The sequence below is a fragment of the Nomascus leucogenys genome, chromosome 2 (genome assembly GCF_006542625.1).
Source record: "Nomascus leucogenys isolate Asia chromosome 2, Asia_NLE_v1, whole genome shotgun sequence".
Lineage (NCBI taxonomy): Eukaryota > Metazoa > Chordata > Mammalia > Primates > Hylobatidae > Nomascus > Nomascus leucogenys.
Genome location: NC_044382.1, coordinates 27,468,728 through 27,487,738, shown reverse-complemented (window position 1 = coordinate 27,487,738; position 19,011 = coordinate 27,468,728). Strand labels below are relative to the sequence as shown.

General features: G+C 48.5%; 1 protein-coding gene and 1 long non-coding RNA gene across 2 annotated transcripts in view; one reads left to right on the top strand and one right to left on the bottom strand.

The window, feature by feature from the left end:
* The window catches only part of CCDC69 (coiled-coil domain containing 69), a 42,811-nt gene extending 25,749 nt beyond the window's left edge, over positions 1 to 17,062 (bottom strand). The window contains exon 1 of the mRNA XM_003266672.2: positions 16,846 to 17,062. Coding sequence (XP_003266720.2) covers positions 16,846 to 16,893 — 48 coding nt within the window. The 5' untranslated portion in view covers positions 16,894 to 17,062. The remainder of the gene's footprint in view (positions 1 to 16,845) is intronic.
* On the top strand, positions 5,134 to 17,275 carry LOC105739359. The gene is made up of 4 exons (XR_001115276.2): positions 5,134 to 5,259; positions 5,760 to 5,890; positions 13,278 to 13,666; positions 16,403 to 17,275. It is a non-coding gene; the product is annotated as an uncharacterized LOC105739359 (long non-coding RNA).
* The last annotated feature ends 1,736 nt before the right edge of the window (positions 17,276 to 19,011 follow it).

The following is a 19,011-nucleotide window of genomic DNA, read 5'->3' as shown; positions in this document are numbered from 1 at the left end:
AGGCTGGAGTGCAGTTACGCGATTCCGGCCACTGCAACCTCCGCCTCCTGGGTTCAAGTGATCCTCAGCCTCCAGAGTGGCTGAGACTACAGGCAGGCACCACCACACCTGGCTAATTTTTGTATTTTTAGTAGAGACGGGGTTTCGCCATGTTGGCCAGGCTGGTCTTGAACTCCTGGCCTCAAGCGATCTGCCCACCTTGGCATCCCAAAGTGCTAGGATTAGAGGCCTGAGCCACTGTACCTGGCCAAATGAGTAATATTTTTTAATGGGAGAGTTGATATGGGCTGATAAGCAAGGATGCTGAAAAAAACTATTTGTATATTATTATTATTATTATTATTATTATTATTATTATTATTTTAGATGGAGTCTTGCTCTGTCACCCAGGCTGGAGTGCAGTGGCGCAATCTCAGCTCACTGCAAGCTCCACCTCCCGGGTTCACGCCATTCTCCTGCCTCAGCTTCCCGAGTAGCTGGGACTACAGGTGCCCACCACCACGTCCAGCTAATTTTTTGTATTTTTAGTAGAGACGGGTTTCACCGTGTTAGCCAGGATGGTCTCAATCTCCTGACCTCATGATCCGCCCACCTTGGCCTCCCAAAGTGCTGGGATTACAGGCGTGAGCCACTGTACCCGGCCTAACTATTTGTAGATTATTACTATCATTGTATAAAATAAAGGACATTTTAATCTTCCAAAATATAGTAAGGAAAAGCTTAAGAACAGTCTTCCAGGAAAGGAGAACTGACATGCTTACTGAACATTACACACTCGCTCACACCACCATTTTCTCATTTCATGCTGGAGAGGTGAAAAGTTGGTTGATGTCTGGCGGTGGTCACCGGACCAGGATTTGGGTAAAAAAAAATTTAAGCCCTTTTGTATGCTTTTCAAGATGCTCTTACAAAGAAGAGAAAGAAAGAGAGAAGGAAGGGAAAGGGCAGAAAGGAAGGAAAAAAGGAAGGAAGGAAGAAGATGTTCTAGATTCAATTTTAAGAAACAGTTTAAAAAACAAGTCAGGCCTGGGTGCAGTGGCTCATACTTATAATCTTGGCACTCTGGGAGGCCGACGTGGGCGGATCATTTGCAGTCAGGAGTTTGAGATCAACCTGACCAACATGGCAAAAACTCCTCTCTAATAAAAATACAAAAATTAGGCAGGTGTGGTGGTGCACACCTGTAATCTCAACTACTCAGGAGGCTGAGGCATGAGAATTGCTTGAACCCAGGAGGTGGAGGTTGCAGTGAGCCAAGATCTCGCCACTGCACTCCAGCCTGGGCAATAGAGGGAGACTCTGTCTCAGAAAAAAAACAAACAAAAACACAAGTCAAACTATGAAGAGGCTATGAAAATGTTTGACAAAAATTATTAAAAATGTCCTAAACTGAAGAACCATTGAAATACTTCTAGAAAGCATGCTTCTCACTGGGGAGGGAAGATGTATCAAGGGAAGTCTTCTAGAATAGTCTGCTTCTCCTCCATGGTGCTGGGCACAGAGCCTGGCACGTGTAAGCCCCTGGAGGACTGAGTGAGGCATGGGGCCTCCCCCACATCCTCGTGCCCCAAATCTGCTGAGTGGCTGGGCAGACCTGACAATTTAGCTCCCCCACTACCGTGGTGAAGACTCAATCCACCCTTTCCAGGGAAGAGGAGGAAGCCTGGTCCAGGCACGACTCAGAGAAACTGTCAACACCGGAATCTGGGGAAGTGACAGCAGCCAGCCTCCCCACCCTGGGCTGGAGGAAGGAGGGAGATAAACATAAATGGTTGTCTCTTCCTTGCCACGACTGATTAGCTGAACTCAGACAATGTTTTTACGGGAGCCAGAAGGCCTAGATTCTAGTCCCAGCTCTGTTACAAACTTGGGCAAATCGCTTCCCGCTCTGGCTTCTGCTTCCTCCTCTGTGAGGTAGGGATGAGGAGGTCTGGTGGTTTAACTGGATGATCCCGTAGTGTTCAAACTCTAAGCTCTCATCTCAGCTCCCCTCAACAGTACTGTGAGGCAAAGGTCACTACAGGCGAGGAAACTGAGGCTCAGGGAGGTTTAAGACACCGTCACACTGTGCCTTAGTGTTCAAATCAGCATTAGAACCAGGTGTCAGAATATTAGAGACTGCAGAGCAGAGTGGTTAAGAACTCTAGAATTGTAGAACCACACAGGTCTGGGTTCAAATACTAAATTCAACACCATGTGACTGACCTCTCCATGCCTCGGATTTCTCATGAGGCTCTTTTAGGATGAGATGAAATAATGCAACTGCAGTGTGTCTGGCACATACTAAGAGCTCAAATATTGCATAAGACGATTGCCATGTTTCAGAAGCATGGCAAGAACAAAGATCCACGTCATCTGCTTTGGCAGACCTCTTGGGCTGCCCCTGGGTCTCAGGTTTTGTCGTCTGAAATAAGGTCAAAAGCTCATGAAATGCTGCCTTCTTTCAGATAACCACCACAACAGCTTTCAGACCATAGGCAGCACGTGGCCTTGTACTTGAGTCCCCAGCTCTTGACAAAACAAGATAACTCCTTCAGAATGGCAGTTAAGGCTATCACCATCTGTCCCCCAGTCTACCTCCACTCCAATTTCTTTCTTTTTTTTCTGGCTTTTTTTTTTTTGAGATTGAGTCTTGCTCTGTTGCCCAGGCTGGAGTGCAGTGGTGTGATCAGGGCTCACTGCAACCTCTGCCTCCCAGGCTCAAGCAATTCTCCTGCCTCAGCCTCCCAAGTAGCTGGGACTACAGGCATATGCTACCAAACCTGGCTAATTTTTGTATTTTTGGTAGAGACGGAATTTTGCCATGCTGCTCAGGATGGTCTCGGACTCCTAGGCTCAAGTGATTTGTCTGCCTTGGCCTTCCAAAGTACTGGGATTACAGGCATGAGCCAAGGCACCCAGCCTCAATTTCTTAATACTTAAATATTTATAAATATCTTCTTCCAGTTACAGCACTAGTAGGCATTTGTTGTAGAAAGTACAGAAAATACATGAAAATATAGAAAGAAAATCTCATGACCCAGAGAGAACCCCATAACCTGGTGGCATATATTGTTCATCTACATATACATATTCAATATTATGTATACTTCCTCATATCTTACTTTTTCAAATATATTATGAGCATTTACTACACAGCATTAAGTATTCTGCAAATGTGTTAATTTTAATGATGAGCAGAACATCCCTATGGATGAATTTAGTCATTCACTGTTGAGTGTTTAAATTGTTTCCACTTTTTAATTTGCAGATTATGCTTTAATAAATATATTGATTTAGGCCAGGTGCAGCGGCTCACGCCTATAATCCTAGCACTTTGGGAGGCAGAGGTGGGTGGATCATTTGAGGTCAGGAGTTCAAGACTAGCCTGGCCAACCTGGTGAAACTCCGTCTCTACTAAAAATACAAAACCAGGCGGTAGTGGCATGCACCTCTAATCCCAGCTACTTGGGAATCTGAGGCAGGAGAATCGCTTGAACCCACGAGGTGGAGGTTGCAGTGAGCCAAGATCGCACCACTGCACTCCAGTCCGGGCGACAGAGTGAAACCCTGTCTCAAAAAATAAAAAATTAAAATTAAAATTAAAAAATAAACATTGATTTGTAAAATTTTATACACATCTAATATTACATGTCTAATATTGAAAGGTTCAACCAATTTACTCACCTTCAAATGGCACACAAGACCAGTTTCAGCTAGGTGTGGTAGCTCACACCTGTAATCCTAGCACTTTAGGAGGCCGAGGTGGGAGGATCACTTGAAGCCATGAGTTTGAGACCAGCCTGGCCAACATGACAAAACCCTATCTCTACTAAAAATACAAAAATTAGCCAGGTGTGGTGGCACGTGCCTGTAATCCCAGCTATTTGGGATGCTGAGGCACAAGAATTGTTTGAACCTGGGAGGCGGAGGTTGCAGTGAACTGAGATTGGGCCACTGCACTCCACCCTGGGCGACAGAGAAAGACTGTCTCAAGAAAAAAAAAAAAAAAAAGGCCAGTTTCACTGCAACCTTGCCAACGTGGAATATTATCACTTTTTAAAAAAATGTTGGCAAATTTGCTAGGTTAAAACCAAACCAAAATAACCTAGTGCTACCTATTACACGCCTGCCCCCCAACACAGGCATCTGTATGTTCGAGACATCTTACGTGCTCAAGACCATCCCACCGTGACACATGGTTAGGTCTAACTAGGGCCCCCAGGCTCAGTGCACACACCATTTCTCTGCTTCTCTCCTGACCTGCCCTGGGGCGGAGTTAGTTCCTGTCTTCTCCATGTTCCAGGCACCCCTGAGAGTATCTACATCTGGTTAGCTGTCTGTCTCTCCTGCTAGCCCAACGGGCTCTTTGAGGACAGGATTTTAAAATCTATATTGGACTTGCCCCAGTATGTTATGATGCCCAGAACAGTATTTCTTAGGAATGTGGTCTATGGACCTCCTGTACTAGAGCCACCTGGAAGGCCTGCTCAACACGAATGTCCAGGCTGCATTCTAGACCTACAGTATGTGTGCTTGGAATTTGCTTTTTTTTTTTTTTTTTTGAGATGGAGTCTGGCTCTGTTGCCCAGGCTGGAGTGCAGTGGCACGATCTCGGCTCAACTGCAACCTCTGCCTTCTGGGCTCAAGCAATTCTCCTGCCTCAGCCTCCAGAGTAGCTGGGATTACAGGCACATACCACCACACCAGGTTAATTTTTGTATTTTTAGTAGAGACGGGGTTTCACCATGTTGGCCAGGCAGGTCTCAAACTCCTGACTTCAAGTGATCCACCCACCTCAGCCTCCCAAAGTGCTGAGATTACAGGCATGAGCCACCACGCCTGGTGAAATCTCCATCTTTAGCAGCCTAGCCAGATGATCCTAGTGCACACAAAAGCCTGAGGACACGTGACCCTGAACTAGGTAGGTCTCAACAAGCAACTACTGGGTGGAAAATCCCCAGGTTGGGGCCCTGACAACTTGCTCCTCAGAGGTCATGGAGCAGAGGGCACCTGCAGTGTGTGTGCGTGGGTGGTGGTGGGGGGGAGTTGGGAGGGGGACATAAGAATTTTCCCTTCCCAAAGAGGGGTGGGGAGCATAGGGCTGGGGTGGGGTATCCGGACTACACTCTGGAAGAGGGATGACAGCTTCCTGAGTCAACGGAAACTTGGTAGCAAGAAAACTGCAGAGGAGGCTGCCGGCAGTACAGGATGCAGGGAGAACCCAGGCCGGGGGTTGAGGCCAGGAGACTCAATTCTAGCTTTACTGTGTGACTTTAGGTAAGTCATGTTCCTTCTCAGTTTCCCCATCTGTGAAGGGTCAGGGCTGGAACAGATGCTCTCTTCAGTCCTCCTGAGCTCCAGGGCAGCCCTTCTCCTAAGAAGGCTGGAAATAGAGCCCCTATATCCAGGTGACACTTACAGCTTTGGGGCCCAGATCCTTGCTGTCAAGCAGACCAGAGCCTTGCAGTAGGTTCAACCTGAAGCAAACCTGAGATAGTAGGACACAGCTGTCAAAAGCAGACACAATCAGGGTAGAATGAGAAGACAGTGTCCAGAGCCATGGAGAGCCACATGAGCTCAGATTGGGGCTGGTGAGATGCTCTAGAGTATGCTTTCATTTTAGAGGGTAAACTGACACACTGGAAGACGTCCCAGAGAAACCGACAGGATGTAGGAGGTGGCTCAAAACCATATTATAGGTGGGGCTGTTAACAGAACAAGAGTTGGTCAGCCTTGAGAACAGGCAGGAAGACCTGACTATTGTCTTCAAATCTCAGCAGGACTGTCATGGGTAGAAGCTGCTGGCGTGTCATCTACAGCCTTGGAGGACAGGATTGTGGCCAAGCATGAGGAGGTTCCAGAAGTTTCAGTTCAGTATGAAGAAAAATTTCAGAACCATCACAAACTGGTAGGCTGCCTCATTGGAGGGTGGGGCAGGGTAGTGGAAGTGAGCACTCCATCATTAGTAGCATGAAAGAAGAGACTGGAGAGTCAAACTTCATGCTGTAGATTGGACTGAGTGATCTTTAGAACCCTGAACTCTAACAGTCTATAATTCTAAAAAGCATCGCTAATATTCGGCAAGTGAAAGCCTCTGGTAAGCATGAAGAATTTATCTACTACAGGTGGCATGTAAAGACCACCAGCATTAATGGAACCTCAGGGAGCTCTGTTGAATGCTATTCAGGGAGCAGCATTTTGGGGTGAATGGCTATAGTCACATACTCAAGCCTTTGGGATAGACTCCTAAACTTCTCTCAAATTATTTTTTATTTTTTATTTTTTGAGACGGAGTCTTGCTCAGTCGCCCAGGCTGGAGTGCAGTGGCGCGATCTCGGCTCACTGCAAGCTCTGCCTCCTGGATTCACGCCATTCTCCTGTCTCAGCCTCCCGAGTAGCTGGGACTACAGGTGCCCACCACCACGCCTGGCTATTTTTTTTTTTTTTGTATTTTTAGTGGAGACGGGGTTTCACCATGTTAGCCAGGGTGGTCTCGATCTCCTGACCTCGTGATCCACCCGCCTCGGCCTCCCAAAGTGCTGGGATTACAGGCATGAGCCACCGCGCCCGGCCAACTACCCTCAAATTCTGAGCCTCGCCAGGCAAGAGTGAATTAGGCAGAAGCAACTTGGATAGAAGCTGCCCAGCTATTCCCTATCTTGGGAATCCTAGTAGGATGGAAGGTAAGAGTAGCCCTGAGGGAGGTTTGGCCTGTCCTGCAGACACTTGAGCTAGCCCTCTTTGGGAACCATCACTCCATTCTGTTTGTCAGCCTTCAAGGCTTGTGTATTTCTGATTAAGTGCTTTGTGTCCTCATTGTTCCTGCTTAACTTAGAGACTTTAGTAATTAAAGAAGACCCCTTAAGAGTTCAGCCAGCTCCTCCGTGTCCCATACATCACAGGCCTGGCTTCCTCTGGGCACGTAGTTCTATCACACCTATCCTGGCTGAGGAAGGCTTGGGACCCAGAACAGGGTTGGAAGGGCCCCAGGAGGCAGCTGACTCTAATCCCCACATCCTTTTTCCAGATAGAAAAGCTGAGGCCCAGAGGTGAGTGGGCAGATAACTTGTCAGAAGCTGCAAAGCAGGGAAGCAGAGCCCTGGGGAGAATCCAGACTCACAGCTGAGGCTGGAGTCCTTTCCATCCCCCTGATGCCAGGGTCAGCTTTATCCGAGTAGCTGAGCCTGTAGAGGAGAGGTGATTCTAAGTCTCAAAGGGCTCAGGTCACACCCTCCTCAATATCAGAGCTGCCTTTCCGGTGTCTGGCCCGGCACCACTAGTTTTGGGATCTAAGTAACCACAGTCAGAGCCTATTGGCGGAGGGTAGAGGCAGGAAGGAGGCGGGGAGGTGGAGGCCCAAGGGGCCCCACTCCAGGGCCTTCAGGGAGGAAGGGCAGGGCCTAAATGTTCAGGGCTGTTGAGAAATGTTAGTGTTTACATCCGAATTACAGAAGCTCAGACGGAAGAACACCATAAATACAGGCCTTAGCCTCCCCATCTCTAAGATGGGCAGGGATATTCTGCCAAAGTAATGCCTAAATTTGATGTCATTGAAAATCAAACACTGCCAGGTACATTAAAGATTTAATTCATCCCCTTCATATCACACAGTGTGTGGTCAACATTTCCTCACTGGCTGGAGGACAGTCCAATGTGACTGTACAACCAACTTAAAGTTAGAAGTGCCAGGCTGCACCACTCAGCTGCACCAGTGACACGGCCTACGCTCTGAACACCTGCAGGACCCCCAGAGCACACAAGTCAGGGGCGGATGTGGTCTCCACTGCTCCTATCTGATCGACTGATGAGGTGTCTCAGGGGAGGAAAGGAACGCTTCCTTCTTAAACACCCCTGCACCTGCTGAGCCAGACCACGGCGGACAAGCGTCAGAAGGGCCTTGAGTGCAAGGCCTCACTTCGCAGACGATGACACTGAGGCCTAGAGAAAGCCTTTCTAATACACCTTATTTATTTTCTTCCTCCCTAGAGCTCCCGTTTTCTTGTCCCATATCAGCTTCCCAGGGTGTCTACTAGTTCTGGTTGCCTCAGGGGGCCTGGAGCTGGCAAAAGCACTAGACATTATTTCTAGCATTTGGGTCAGCCTGGCAGGCAGGACCCTGAAGGAGCTGGACAGAAAATGGTGTCAGTAGCTGGATGGGGGTGGGGAAAGAGACAGGCTGAGGGCCCAGATACCTGTCTCCCAGTCCAATGGCAAACTGGGAGTCCAGAGCCAAGGTCCTAGCTTGCCATCTGCTTGCTGTGTGACCTCCGGTGGGCACCCTTCCTTTTCTGTGCTTCTGTACCCTCCTCTGCATGGCATGGAATTGTGCAATGGGATACGTAAGAGCCCTTCTGGTTTTGACATGCTGTGGATGGGGAAGGGGCAGAGTGAGGTCATCTTGCTATCTCATCTTCTGTCGATCCTGTCCGGCTTGTTTGCTCTGGGCAGGGCAGGGGCAGTTTGACACACTCAGCTGTTAACTCTGGTCATGGAGGGGGCTTCTCTGGAGAGCAGGAAAGGAGGGGCCCATGCTCAGGAGGCCTGGGTGAGAACCTGGAGCCCTCCACACCATCCCCTGTTCTTCAGCAGCCAGCGTAAGGGTGGTTGTAAAAGAGAGGGCAGGATTGCCTGAAAGCAGAGAATGACAGAGCTCAGCCACCTCCCAAGTTGCATGCAGCATGCTCCCAATTCTACAGTGGCACTGTGAGCAGAAATAAGTACCTATTAGTGAGGGCGAGGAGGATGCACAGGATGCTCAGGGCAGGACCGTTTGCAGTAGGGAAACGCTGTAAACTGGGGACTGGCTGGATACACTCAGGGACATAATACTATGTCATTTCATTCACATGTTTAAGAGAGTGAAGTAGACCTTTATGTACAAAGATGGAAAGGGATTTGGTAAAATACCAATATCCAAACTAAACTATTTCTTTTCGGTCACCCAGGCTGGAGTGCAGTGGTGTATTCTTGGCTTACTGCAACCTCCGCCTCTCAGGTTCAAGCAATTCTCCTGCCTCAGCCTCCCCAGTAACTGGGACTACAGGCGTATGCCACCATGCCCAGCTAATTTTTGTATTTTTAGTAGAGACAGGGTTTTACCATGTTAACCAAGCTGGTCTTGAACTCCTGACCTCAGGTGATCTGCCCGCCTTAGCCTCCCAAAGTACTGGGATTACAGGCATGAGCCACCGTGCCCGGCCAACTATTACTAATGATTAAAAAATGCACAGGAAAAAGTACCTAGAAAAGCAGAAACTGATAACAGTTGTCATCTCGAGAATGGACTAAAATTACTGTGGTCAAGGAAGGGTAGCTTCCATTTTACCTAAATTCTTAGGATTTTTTTTTTTTTTTTTTTTTTTTTTGAGACGGAGTCTTGCTCTGTCACCTAGAGTGAGTGGTGTGCAGTGGTGCGATCTCGGCTCACTGCAGCCTCTGCCTCCCACGTTCCAGTGGTTCTCCTGCCTCAGCCTCCTGGGTAGCTGAGATTACAGGCATGTGCCACACGCCCAGCTAATTTTTGTATTTTTAGTAGAGACGGGTTTTCACCATGTTGGTCAGGCTGGTCTCAAACTCCTGACCTCAGGTGATCCGCCCACCTCAGCCTCCCAAAGTGCAGGGATTACAGGTGTGAGCCACCACGCCTGGCCAATTCTTAGGATTTTTAAAGCAACAACGCATTAAAGAATTACTTGTATACAAAGAAATTAACAACAACAAGAAAAAGGTACCTCTCTTGGAACCTGAAAGCCTCCACCAGAGTCACGGTACAGACAGAGAAATCAAGGCTGGGGAAGAGAAGAGTTAGCAGAAGAGGCAGAAGTGGACCCATTGTTAGAATGATAAATACCAGAGGTTGGGAAGGACGTGTGTGTGGGGTGCGGGGAATGAAGAAAGGCTGGTCAAAGGATACAAACAGACAGCCAGATGGAAGGACTACCTTCTAATGTTCCATAGCAACCATGAACTGTATACTTCAAAATAGCTAGAAGAGAGGACTTGAAACGTTCCCAACACATAGAAATGATAAATACTCGTGGTGATGAAACTCCAAATACCCTGACTTGATCATTACACAGTCTATGCACCTAACAAAATATCATATGTACCCGAGAAGTATGTAAAATATTATATATCAATAAAAAATATAAAGAAGTAGGCCCCATTCTTGACTCCCAGTCCAGTGCTCTTTCCTCTACAGATGCAGCTGCTGGTGTCCAAAAGCAATGGGCCCTGTCCAGGCATCTCCTTGTTTACAGTGCGCCTCTTCTGCTGCCAAGCTGGGTTCCAAAGGGAGGCACTGGGTTCTTGCTGTCGTTTTTGATTGCTGGCAAGTTGGGGCTGGGGGTGAGAGGGTGGGTAAGGAGCAATTAACCTTGCGATATGAAAGTTTCCTAAAGCTGTAACAAATTACCACGCACTTGGTGGCTGAAAACAACAGAAATGTATTCTCTCACAGTTCTGGAAGTTAGAAGTGCAAATTCAAGGTGTCAGCCGAGCTGGCACTTCTGGAGGCTCTGAGGGAGGATCTGTTCCCTCCCTCTCTCCCAGATCCTGGTGGGTGCTGGCAATCCTTGGTTCTCTGGCTTGGAAGATGAGTCACTTCGTTCCCTGCTCTTCTCCCTGTGTGTCTGTGTCCAAATTTCCCTCTTCTTGTTGGGACACTAGTCACTGGATTAGGGCCCATCCAGTGTGACCTCATTTTAACTCAATTGCCCCTGCAAAGACCCTATTTCAAATAATGTCGCATTTACAGGTTCTGGGTGAACGTAAATGTAGGAGGGGACATTACTGAATCCAGTAAAGGTAACAGCTTTTCTGATGTCCAGGCCATTTCCTTGAGGAAGTCACAGGGGCAGGGTCACATGGGGCAGTGGAAAATGGCGAGGAAGGCCACAAAGGTCATTGTACATTCAGTGAAAAAAAACTCCATTGCGGAGAGAGGAGGAAATCTGGAAGTAGGTCAGACTGCATATCACTTGTCTTGGGGGGGAATGCATGGATGTGGATGGCTGTTTTAGGTATAGTACAGTGTTTGGCCTAGATGTTCTGGAAGGTTCAGATTTGAAAATAAGGTGACACAAGATAAACTATTTTTAGGGATTAAGATTCACCTGGCAAGACAAACAGGATGGCTTGTCTTCAAGTAATGGATGGGTTTAGATCTGCTAAAGATGGATGGATCTTCTCTTGCTCCTTCTCTCTGCCAAGGTGGGGCAGCAGGAGCTTCCTCCCCGCTGCCAGTCCTGCTGCAGTGGGGCTCCCAGTCTGGCCCTCTCCCCTGGTCACTGGGGACAGCTCACAGTGCTGAGGGTGGAAGATGCAGAGGACCGAGTGCCAGCCGTGCGGACGGAAGCCCAAGTACACCCTGAGGTGTCAGAGACAGAACCAGGGTCATCTGAGAGGCTCTTCCTTTCATTGGGAGGGTACTTACACTCTTCAAGTTTATTTTTTGAATATGAACATTCATGAATTTCATACTGACACCCCTTAGAGCTCCTTTTCCAGGCAGGTCTCAGACTCTTGTTCACTGGCTGATCTATGCACCCTGAGATGGCAGGGGGCAGCCCCTCCTACCCAGAGTTTCACTGTCTTGATTTATACAGCAGCCTGCTTCTGTGCAATTAATTTAAAATTTCATCTTTTCTGCCCTTTTTATGACAAAAAAGAAACACAGTGCTGACATGAAGCACAGGTCCCAAGCCTAACAGCCAACTGAAGCAAAATGGGAGCCCTTAGGTGTCTGGGAACTCATCAGGCTCTCAGGGGACCTATATTAGCCATCTGTGAATTCAATAGAGGAAAAGAATTAAAAACATGTACATGTGCAGAAAATATATCACCAAAGGTTGTATCTCAAAGGCAGAGAGTATTGGGAATTATTCTAGTGTGTTTTAGGTTGCCAAACACAAAAATCTGGTATTTAATCTCACAGGTCTTCCAGAGTGCCTCGTGCATGGAAACCTGTACTGGCTTTAGCTAGGAAGATTGGTGGGCATTAGTTTCTAGGTTGGGCAAAATCACCAGCTCGGAGGCCATGTACATGCCAACATCTCCATGATGGTTGGGGCAGGGGGCTGAGTGCTGCAGAGGCAGCTTTCCTTCATACTCCTCAGCTGTCCCGCCCCTACCAACCGAGCTAGAAGATCAGATTTGCCCACTCCTCCTGACCAGGTGTCAAGGGCTGCTCCCATATTCCTTCTGCCTAGGTTGCCCTCCTGCCTAGGTTGCCCTCCTGAGGAACTCACCTGCCCCATAAGTGCCTAACCCCTGCCCCCCTTCAAAACCCAGCCAAGATGCTGTCTCTCTAAGGGGCCTTCCTTGATCCCTCCTGAGTCCAAAGCCACACTGGCCCCAGGTAGGAGGAAAACACAAGGGATGTTCATCGATTTCCAGGGTAGGAGTGCAGACTGCAAAGAACCACGTGTCCAAACTGGTTAAATAAGCCACGGAACAGCCACAGGACATTAGGTAGCCATTAAAAAGTCCATGTTTCCATGGACTACTTAACATGGGAAAATGTCCCCGGAAGAATATTAAGTAACTGGAATATAACCATATAAAACATATTCTTTAGCTTTATACAGATAGTCATACTCACATCTATAATATACATAGGAAAAAATAGTACAAAGAATGACACTGAAATGTACACAGTGGCTATCTCTTAATTGTGAGATTAAAAGATTTTTTAATTTCTTATACTTTCCCACAATTTGAAATTTTGACTCAAAATAATAATCAGAACAATTCCATTTTTTAATGGAATCATAAATATTTGCTAGTCGTAGGTTTGCATCCCCTCTAATATTCTTACCAAAATGCCACCTGACCCCTGCTTGAACCCTCCAGTGACAGGAACTCACTAGCCTTTGAGGCCTTTTTTTGGCCACTTATTCCTCATGAGTAGAAATCTGCTCGATTTAGCCTCCCCTACTGGCCGCTGTGCTGCCTTCTGGAACAACAGAGAAAAAAGCTGCTTTCCATGCCCCTTGACAAGACTTCAGAGATTTAAAGGAAGAGGCCAGACGCTAGGCTGCATCCTCGCACTGTGCCCGCGTCAGCCTTCCAAGGACACTAGTGTCCTTTACCTCCCACGTCCCGGGGTACTTTCCTTGGGTACAATCTAGGCAGTGATGTCCTTAAAGCATAACATTAAGTCTATGCCTCCTTATCTCTTTCAAAGGCATCCTTCTTGCTAGTCAGGGTATCACAGACTCTGTCACATACAGTCTTTCATCTAATCTTTAGAACAACCCTATGGCACAGGAGCTAATGCCACGCCTATCTTACAGATGAGGAAACTGAGGCATGGAGAAGCCAAGCCACTCTTAAGGTCACTTAATGGATCTTCCATGTAGTCAGGACTGAACCAGCATCCAACCCAGAGCCTGGTGTGGTCGACCCACAAATGTTTGCCAAGCTAGCCATGCCCTTGTTGTCTACTGGTTGATTTCAGAATTACCCAAGCCTGCACCAGCCTCTTCCATATCATTCACTTCTGTCACCTGGCTTGCTACATGGACGTACTCATGAAGGGCTGCTGAATGACTGACCCACCAAGTACCTGTCACCTGAGGCCCAGCTTTGGCAGCTGTGCTGAGCCCCTTCTCAGAGGTCCTGCTTGGAACTATGGAGCTGTAGCCACAGCCTTCGGGAATGGAGAGTTCAGACATCATTCCTGGTACTCTGCAGTGTCACACGAAGGGGGTTGGCCACGAGGTGCCTCCTGCACCACTCCCCATCCCCCCTCCACTTCCTACCCTATTGCCCAAGGGAGGCTGATAACCTGTTGGGGATAGGAAGGCCCCTCCTTACCACCGTGGCCGGCAATCCCCCAGAAGGCTTGTTTCCTTCATCCCTACCCACTCTGCCTGGCCTTCTCCTGAGTCCTCCTGGGGGATGTAACCACATTAGCCATGGTCTTTGCCAAGAAGAAGGGTTTAGGCAGGACCACATGATCCAGATGGTTCCTCAGCACCCACCCCCAGCCTGCCAGGAACCCCATTCATTCATTCCCAGGATTTCAACTTGTTCCAATAAGGCAGTGACCTAGTCCCAGGTCAGGCCTCTCAGGGTGGTCTAGAACATCTAGTCGGCCAAGCCCAACAGGCACCATAGACCACAGAACTCAGCAGACCCCCAGATCCTTGAACCTGGAGGGACAATGAGAAGGCCTCATGGTCAAGCTCCTGTCCCTACCCAGGATAATCCTTGCTAAAAGCACCTGCCTCATTCCTTGCTGCCTGCCACCACCATTCTCCACAAAGAACCCCCTCACGCTGTGCATTCAGTGGCTCAGCCTTTGCTTAGGCCTTGGCCATGAGTGGGTAACTCCTGCCATACCTTTCAAACCACCCTCCCTCAAAAACCCTTCCTGCATCTCTCAAGGCTAGATGTGATGCTCCTACTGCTCCCTGGGCCAACCCCTAGCATGGCCCTTATTTGTCCCTCATTCACTCAAATATCTACTTAAGCACCTGCTCCATGATCTGCATAAAGCAATGACCACCAGATGGGGAGTGCAGAAAGCCAGGCTCAGCTGCACAGCTTTGCCACCAACTGGCTGTGTGACTTTGGACTCATCATTCCTCACTAAGCCTCAGTTTCCTCGGTAAAGTGGAAAAGATTCTGCAGCTCAGCCTAGCTTCCAGGGCTTCTGTGAGACTGGGCAGGATGTGAAAGCATTCTGCAAACATGCAGGGTGAGTCATGATTATCAGAACCTAACCCCTCTGTAGCCTGAGCTCATTTTTGTCCATCCCATCCCTGGAGTCCCCCTCTCTCCCAGGGGCTGATAGCCTGTTGGGGACGAACTTGGGAGCTCATGCCTTCCAAGGGGTTGGCACCTGGGTGAGAAATTGGGCAGGAGCACAGCCTACAGGGATGAGAAGTTTAAATAAAAACAGCCCATAAATCTTGCCATATAGGGGCAGGGGCCTGGCATGGCTGGGACCAAGAAGGCATGCCAGGCTGTTCTCTGAGGCAGCAAGAGTAAAAGATTTTATGCTAAAGTCATCAAGAAGCCACTGGAAGCACAGCGGGAGGAGGTGGAGACAAAGAACACAGGGCTAGGGGACTAGATACCTGGGTTCTACTCTGCGTTGCTCTGTGACCTCAGTCATGCCCCTTCCCTTTTCTAGGCCTTAACCTCCTATCTGTACAGTGGGTGGGTCAGCCCAGGTAGACTCAAAGGCCCTTTCCAAGTCAGACAGGCTGTGCCAGCTTTACTTGCCCTTCAGAGCTTTGGCTGTGCCAGGGACAGGCAGGAACAGCTGGTAAGTCTCTCGGAAGGAGCAGGAGCCAAAGAAGCTGTGCTTACTGTGCTCCTCTTCCAGCTTGTGGAAGGGTCAGGTTCTTCCCCGTTTCCTCCACCTCTGGGTAGATGGAATTCACCCTTGGTCCACTTTGCAAGCTACAAGGTTGGCACAGGTGCAGAGAACACAGGCTCTCAGACGCTTAGGGATCATGCTACTCATCACTCCCCATACAGGGAGAAAGTGAGACCCAGGGAGCCACAAGGGCTTGCTTGGGGTCACCCAGTATGTTTGTGGCACCACCAGGACTTACACCCAGGGCTAATGTCTGCCTACCACTTGCTCAGTTACAAGTCTCAGCCAAGGCTCAGGTCTCTCCAACTTGTCATCCCTGTCAGCCTGCCCCTTCCTTCTACTGATAGAGCCAAGCCTCAGTTTCCCTGTTGGAGTGAGTAAAGACATGAGGGTTTCTAGGTCAGAAGTTGGTGAGAATTTCGATCTGGTAATAAAGGGAGAACAAGGAAAGCCAGGAGGTGTCAGAGCAGGGAGTAGAATCCTCCAGGCTGGGACAGTACTGTTAGGCAGAAGAACCTGTACTCGGGGCACAAGCAAAGCAGGAGCAGGGGGAGGACTAAAGTTCATTGCAAAACTATTAAACATTGTCACAGTTTGGGGCCTCTCAGGGTCGCAAGGGAGAATGATCATGAAGTTTATGGGAACATCTAGTCCCACCTGGCTAGGGGGCAGGCAGTGGTAAGAAAAGGGGCCAGAATTTGAGGGTCCTTCTTCCCCTCTGCCTCACAGTGTCCCTGAGGAGGCTATCTTTCTAGCTCCAGGCTCTGACCTTCTGGGCTCGTCAGACCCCAAAGGGCAGCTGGTCTCACTGCAAGAAACCTAAGAATTGTCCCCTGGGCCCTAACCCAGCTCCAAGGCCCCTTGGGGGAAGGACAGGAAGGGAGGAGAGGGCTGCAGAACGCAGTAGATCTCCTCCCTCTTTGGCCCCTCCCAGCTACCCCAAGGGCAGCCCACACTCACCAGCTCTGGGGCCTGCAAGAGCCTTAAGACCAGCGCCTCAAACTTTAACATCAACTGGGCATATTGTTAAAACGCAGCTTCTGTCTTGGCAAGACTGGGCCTGAGCCTGAGATTCTGCATTTCTAACAGGTCCCCAGTGATGCTGATACTGCGAGTCTGTGGAACACTCTTCGAGCAGCCCTCAGATTATCAGCCTCTAACCCCGGGGGAAGGAAGCCGAAGGCCCAGAGAGGTCAAGTCACTTGTCCATGGCCACACAGCGAACAGCCCCAGACCGAAAGCAGAGGGCACCTGCCACAGACACACGACATCTCCCCACCCGAGGCAGCGGGAATCAGCTGCCGTTCCCTGGCCCGGGTGCCGTGTTTGTAAACTCGGCTGCTTGGTGCGGCTCGGGCCGGCGTAAAGGGCGCCTCCCAGCAGAGCCTCTCTCGTCTCTGAGCCGGCCTCTCCAGGTTCTCCGTCCTGTACCCTGGGCCGACCAGAGAGAGCCCAGGGCGCCGAGTCCCCTGCGGCGGAGCGATTCCGCACTCCTCTTTCTGAAAGCAAACTTCTCCGCCGGCGCCCTTTACCTTTTTCGGGGGTTTGCAGCTGCTCAGCCTGCTGTGTCTACAGCCCATCCTCCTCCGGGGGCTCCCGGACGCCGCTTCCCAACTCCGGGGCCCCCAGAGGAGCCTGCGGTCCGGGCCCCACTGCCCGCTCCGCGCCCGCCGGCTGGAGCTGCCGGCGAGACCCTGAAACTGAACCTGGAAGCGCTGTCTTGAGCATAAGCTGGGGCGGCCGCGCGCCGTAAATACCCAAAGAGCGGGGCCTCAGCGTAGCCCTCAGGGCCAGCGGCGCGGCCGCCACCAGAGGCAGGTGACCAGAATATTTCTAAATAATAGGAAGCTCTGGTCAGGGCAGAAAAAAAAAAACCTTAAGGAGCAACAGATGCTTTTCCGAACCCTCAGCTAAGAAAGGGCCAGGGGAAAAAATAATTAAAACAATTATTTGATAAACTAACAGCTATCATTTATTGAGGGCTGTTTTTGTCCCAGTTGTTTTATACATTTTATTTCTATTTCTCGCCATATCCGAGCAACAAAGGTATTACTTCCTCCATTTTACAGGTGAGGAAAATGGTGTTCAGAGATGCAACATGATTTGCCTAAGGTCACATGGCTAGCAAGTTACCACAGCTCAGATAAAATCCGGTTCCTTTTTTTTTTTTTTTTTTTTGCCCCTATCATAGCTCACTGCAGCCTTAAACTCCTGGGCTCAAGGGAGCCTCCCAGCTCAGCCTCCTGAGTAGCTGGGACTACAGAGGCTCACCACCATACCCAACTAATTTCTTTTCTTTTTTCCAGTCTGATTTTGAACGACTGCCCTCAAGCGATCCTCCCACTCTGCCCTCCCAAAGCGTTGGGATTACAGGCATGAGCCACTGCACAGAATACAGTTCTAACTCCAGAACCTGAGCTTTGACTCAATGGCCTACAAATAAATAATAACACTAAGTTTATTTTATTTATTTATTTATTTATTTTTGAGACACAGTCTCGCTGTATTGCCCAGGCTAGAGTGCAGGTAATCCGCCTGCTTCGGCCTCCCAAAGTCCTGGGATACCACGCCTGGCCAATAATACTAAGTTTAATTTTAATGCCTCCTCACTTCTGGGCTGATAGTTTTTTCCACCTCACAAGCATCTGTAATATTTGACTCTATCCATCTTGGATAGATGTTATTCATCACAGCAACCTCTTGAGGCAGGCCAGGTATGGTGAGACTATGGGACATAAAATGTCAGTGTCTAGGAAAAGGAGCTTTTGTTTATCTTCACTTTGTTATTAGCTGAGGTTTCTGAAATGGCAATGCAGGAAAAAGATAACCAATTTTGAAAATCAGTGTGTATGCCTATTTGCATGTATTTTGGAATATTAGAGTCAGGCCCAAAACTCTTGGAAAGGTGTGCGTGAAAAGGGCTTAGAGTCATGAATGGTGAAAGAATATGAGACCTCAAAAAAATTGCTCCCTCCATAGAGTACAAAACCAATTGCAAAAGTGTGTAAGAAAGGAAACTAAGGAAACGTGATATTAGGTTCTCAAAAGCAAGTATAATAGAGAATGGTGGCTCACAAAGCATGATTCCCAAATCAGCAGTGTCAGCACTACCAGCCGCCTTTGTTGGAAATGCAAATTCTCAGGCCCCACCCCTGGCCTAAACTCTGGGGATGGAGCTTAGGAATCTATAGCTTCATAAGCACTCCAGGCATGTCTGGCCTGGGCTAAAGTTTGAGAACCCCTGCCATAGGAAGTGCTCCACAGGTACTGAAGAAACAGGATATACTTAAATTATACTTAAATTAAGAATGTTTATTGGAACAGTGCTCATGATTAAAAACAAAGAAACCAAAACGACCTAAACAGCCAAGAAAAGAAGGTTGGTTAAATACATTATGCTATATCCGTAAAAATAGAATGCCACATAACCAGCAAAAATACTGATAAAGATAAATTTTTTGTGTTACAAAACATAGCAAATTCATTTTCATCAAAAAAAATATTGAGTGACTACCACTGTATTGGTGAGATTTTGAAATTTTAAAACTGTTTTTTTTTTGTTTTTTTTTTGGTTTTTTGGTTTTTTTTTTTTGAGACAGGATCTTGCAATATCACCCAGGCTGGAGGGCAATGGAGTGATCATGGCTCGCTGCAGCCTCAATCTTCCAGGCTTAAGTGATTCTCCCACCTGAGCTTCC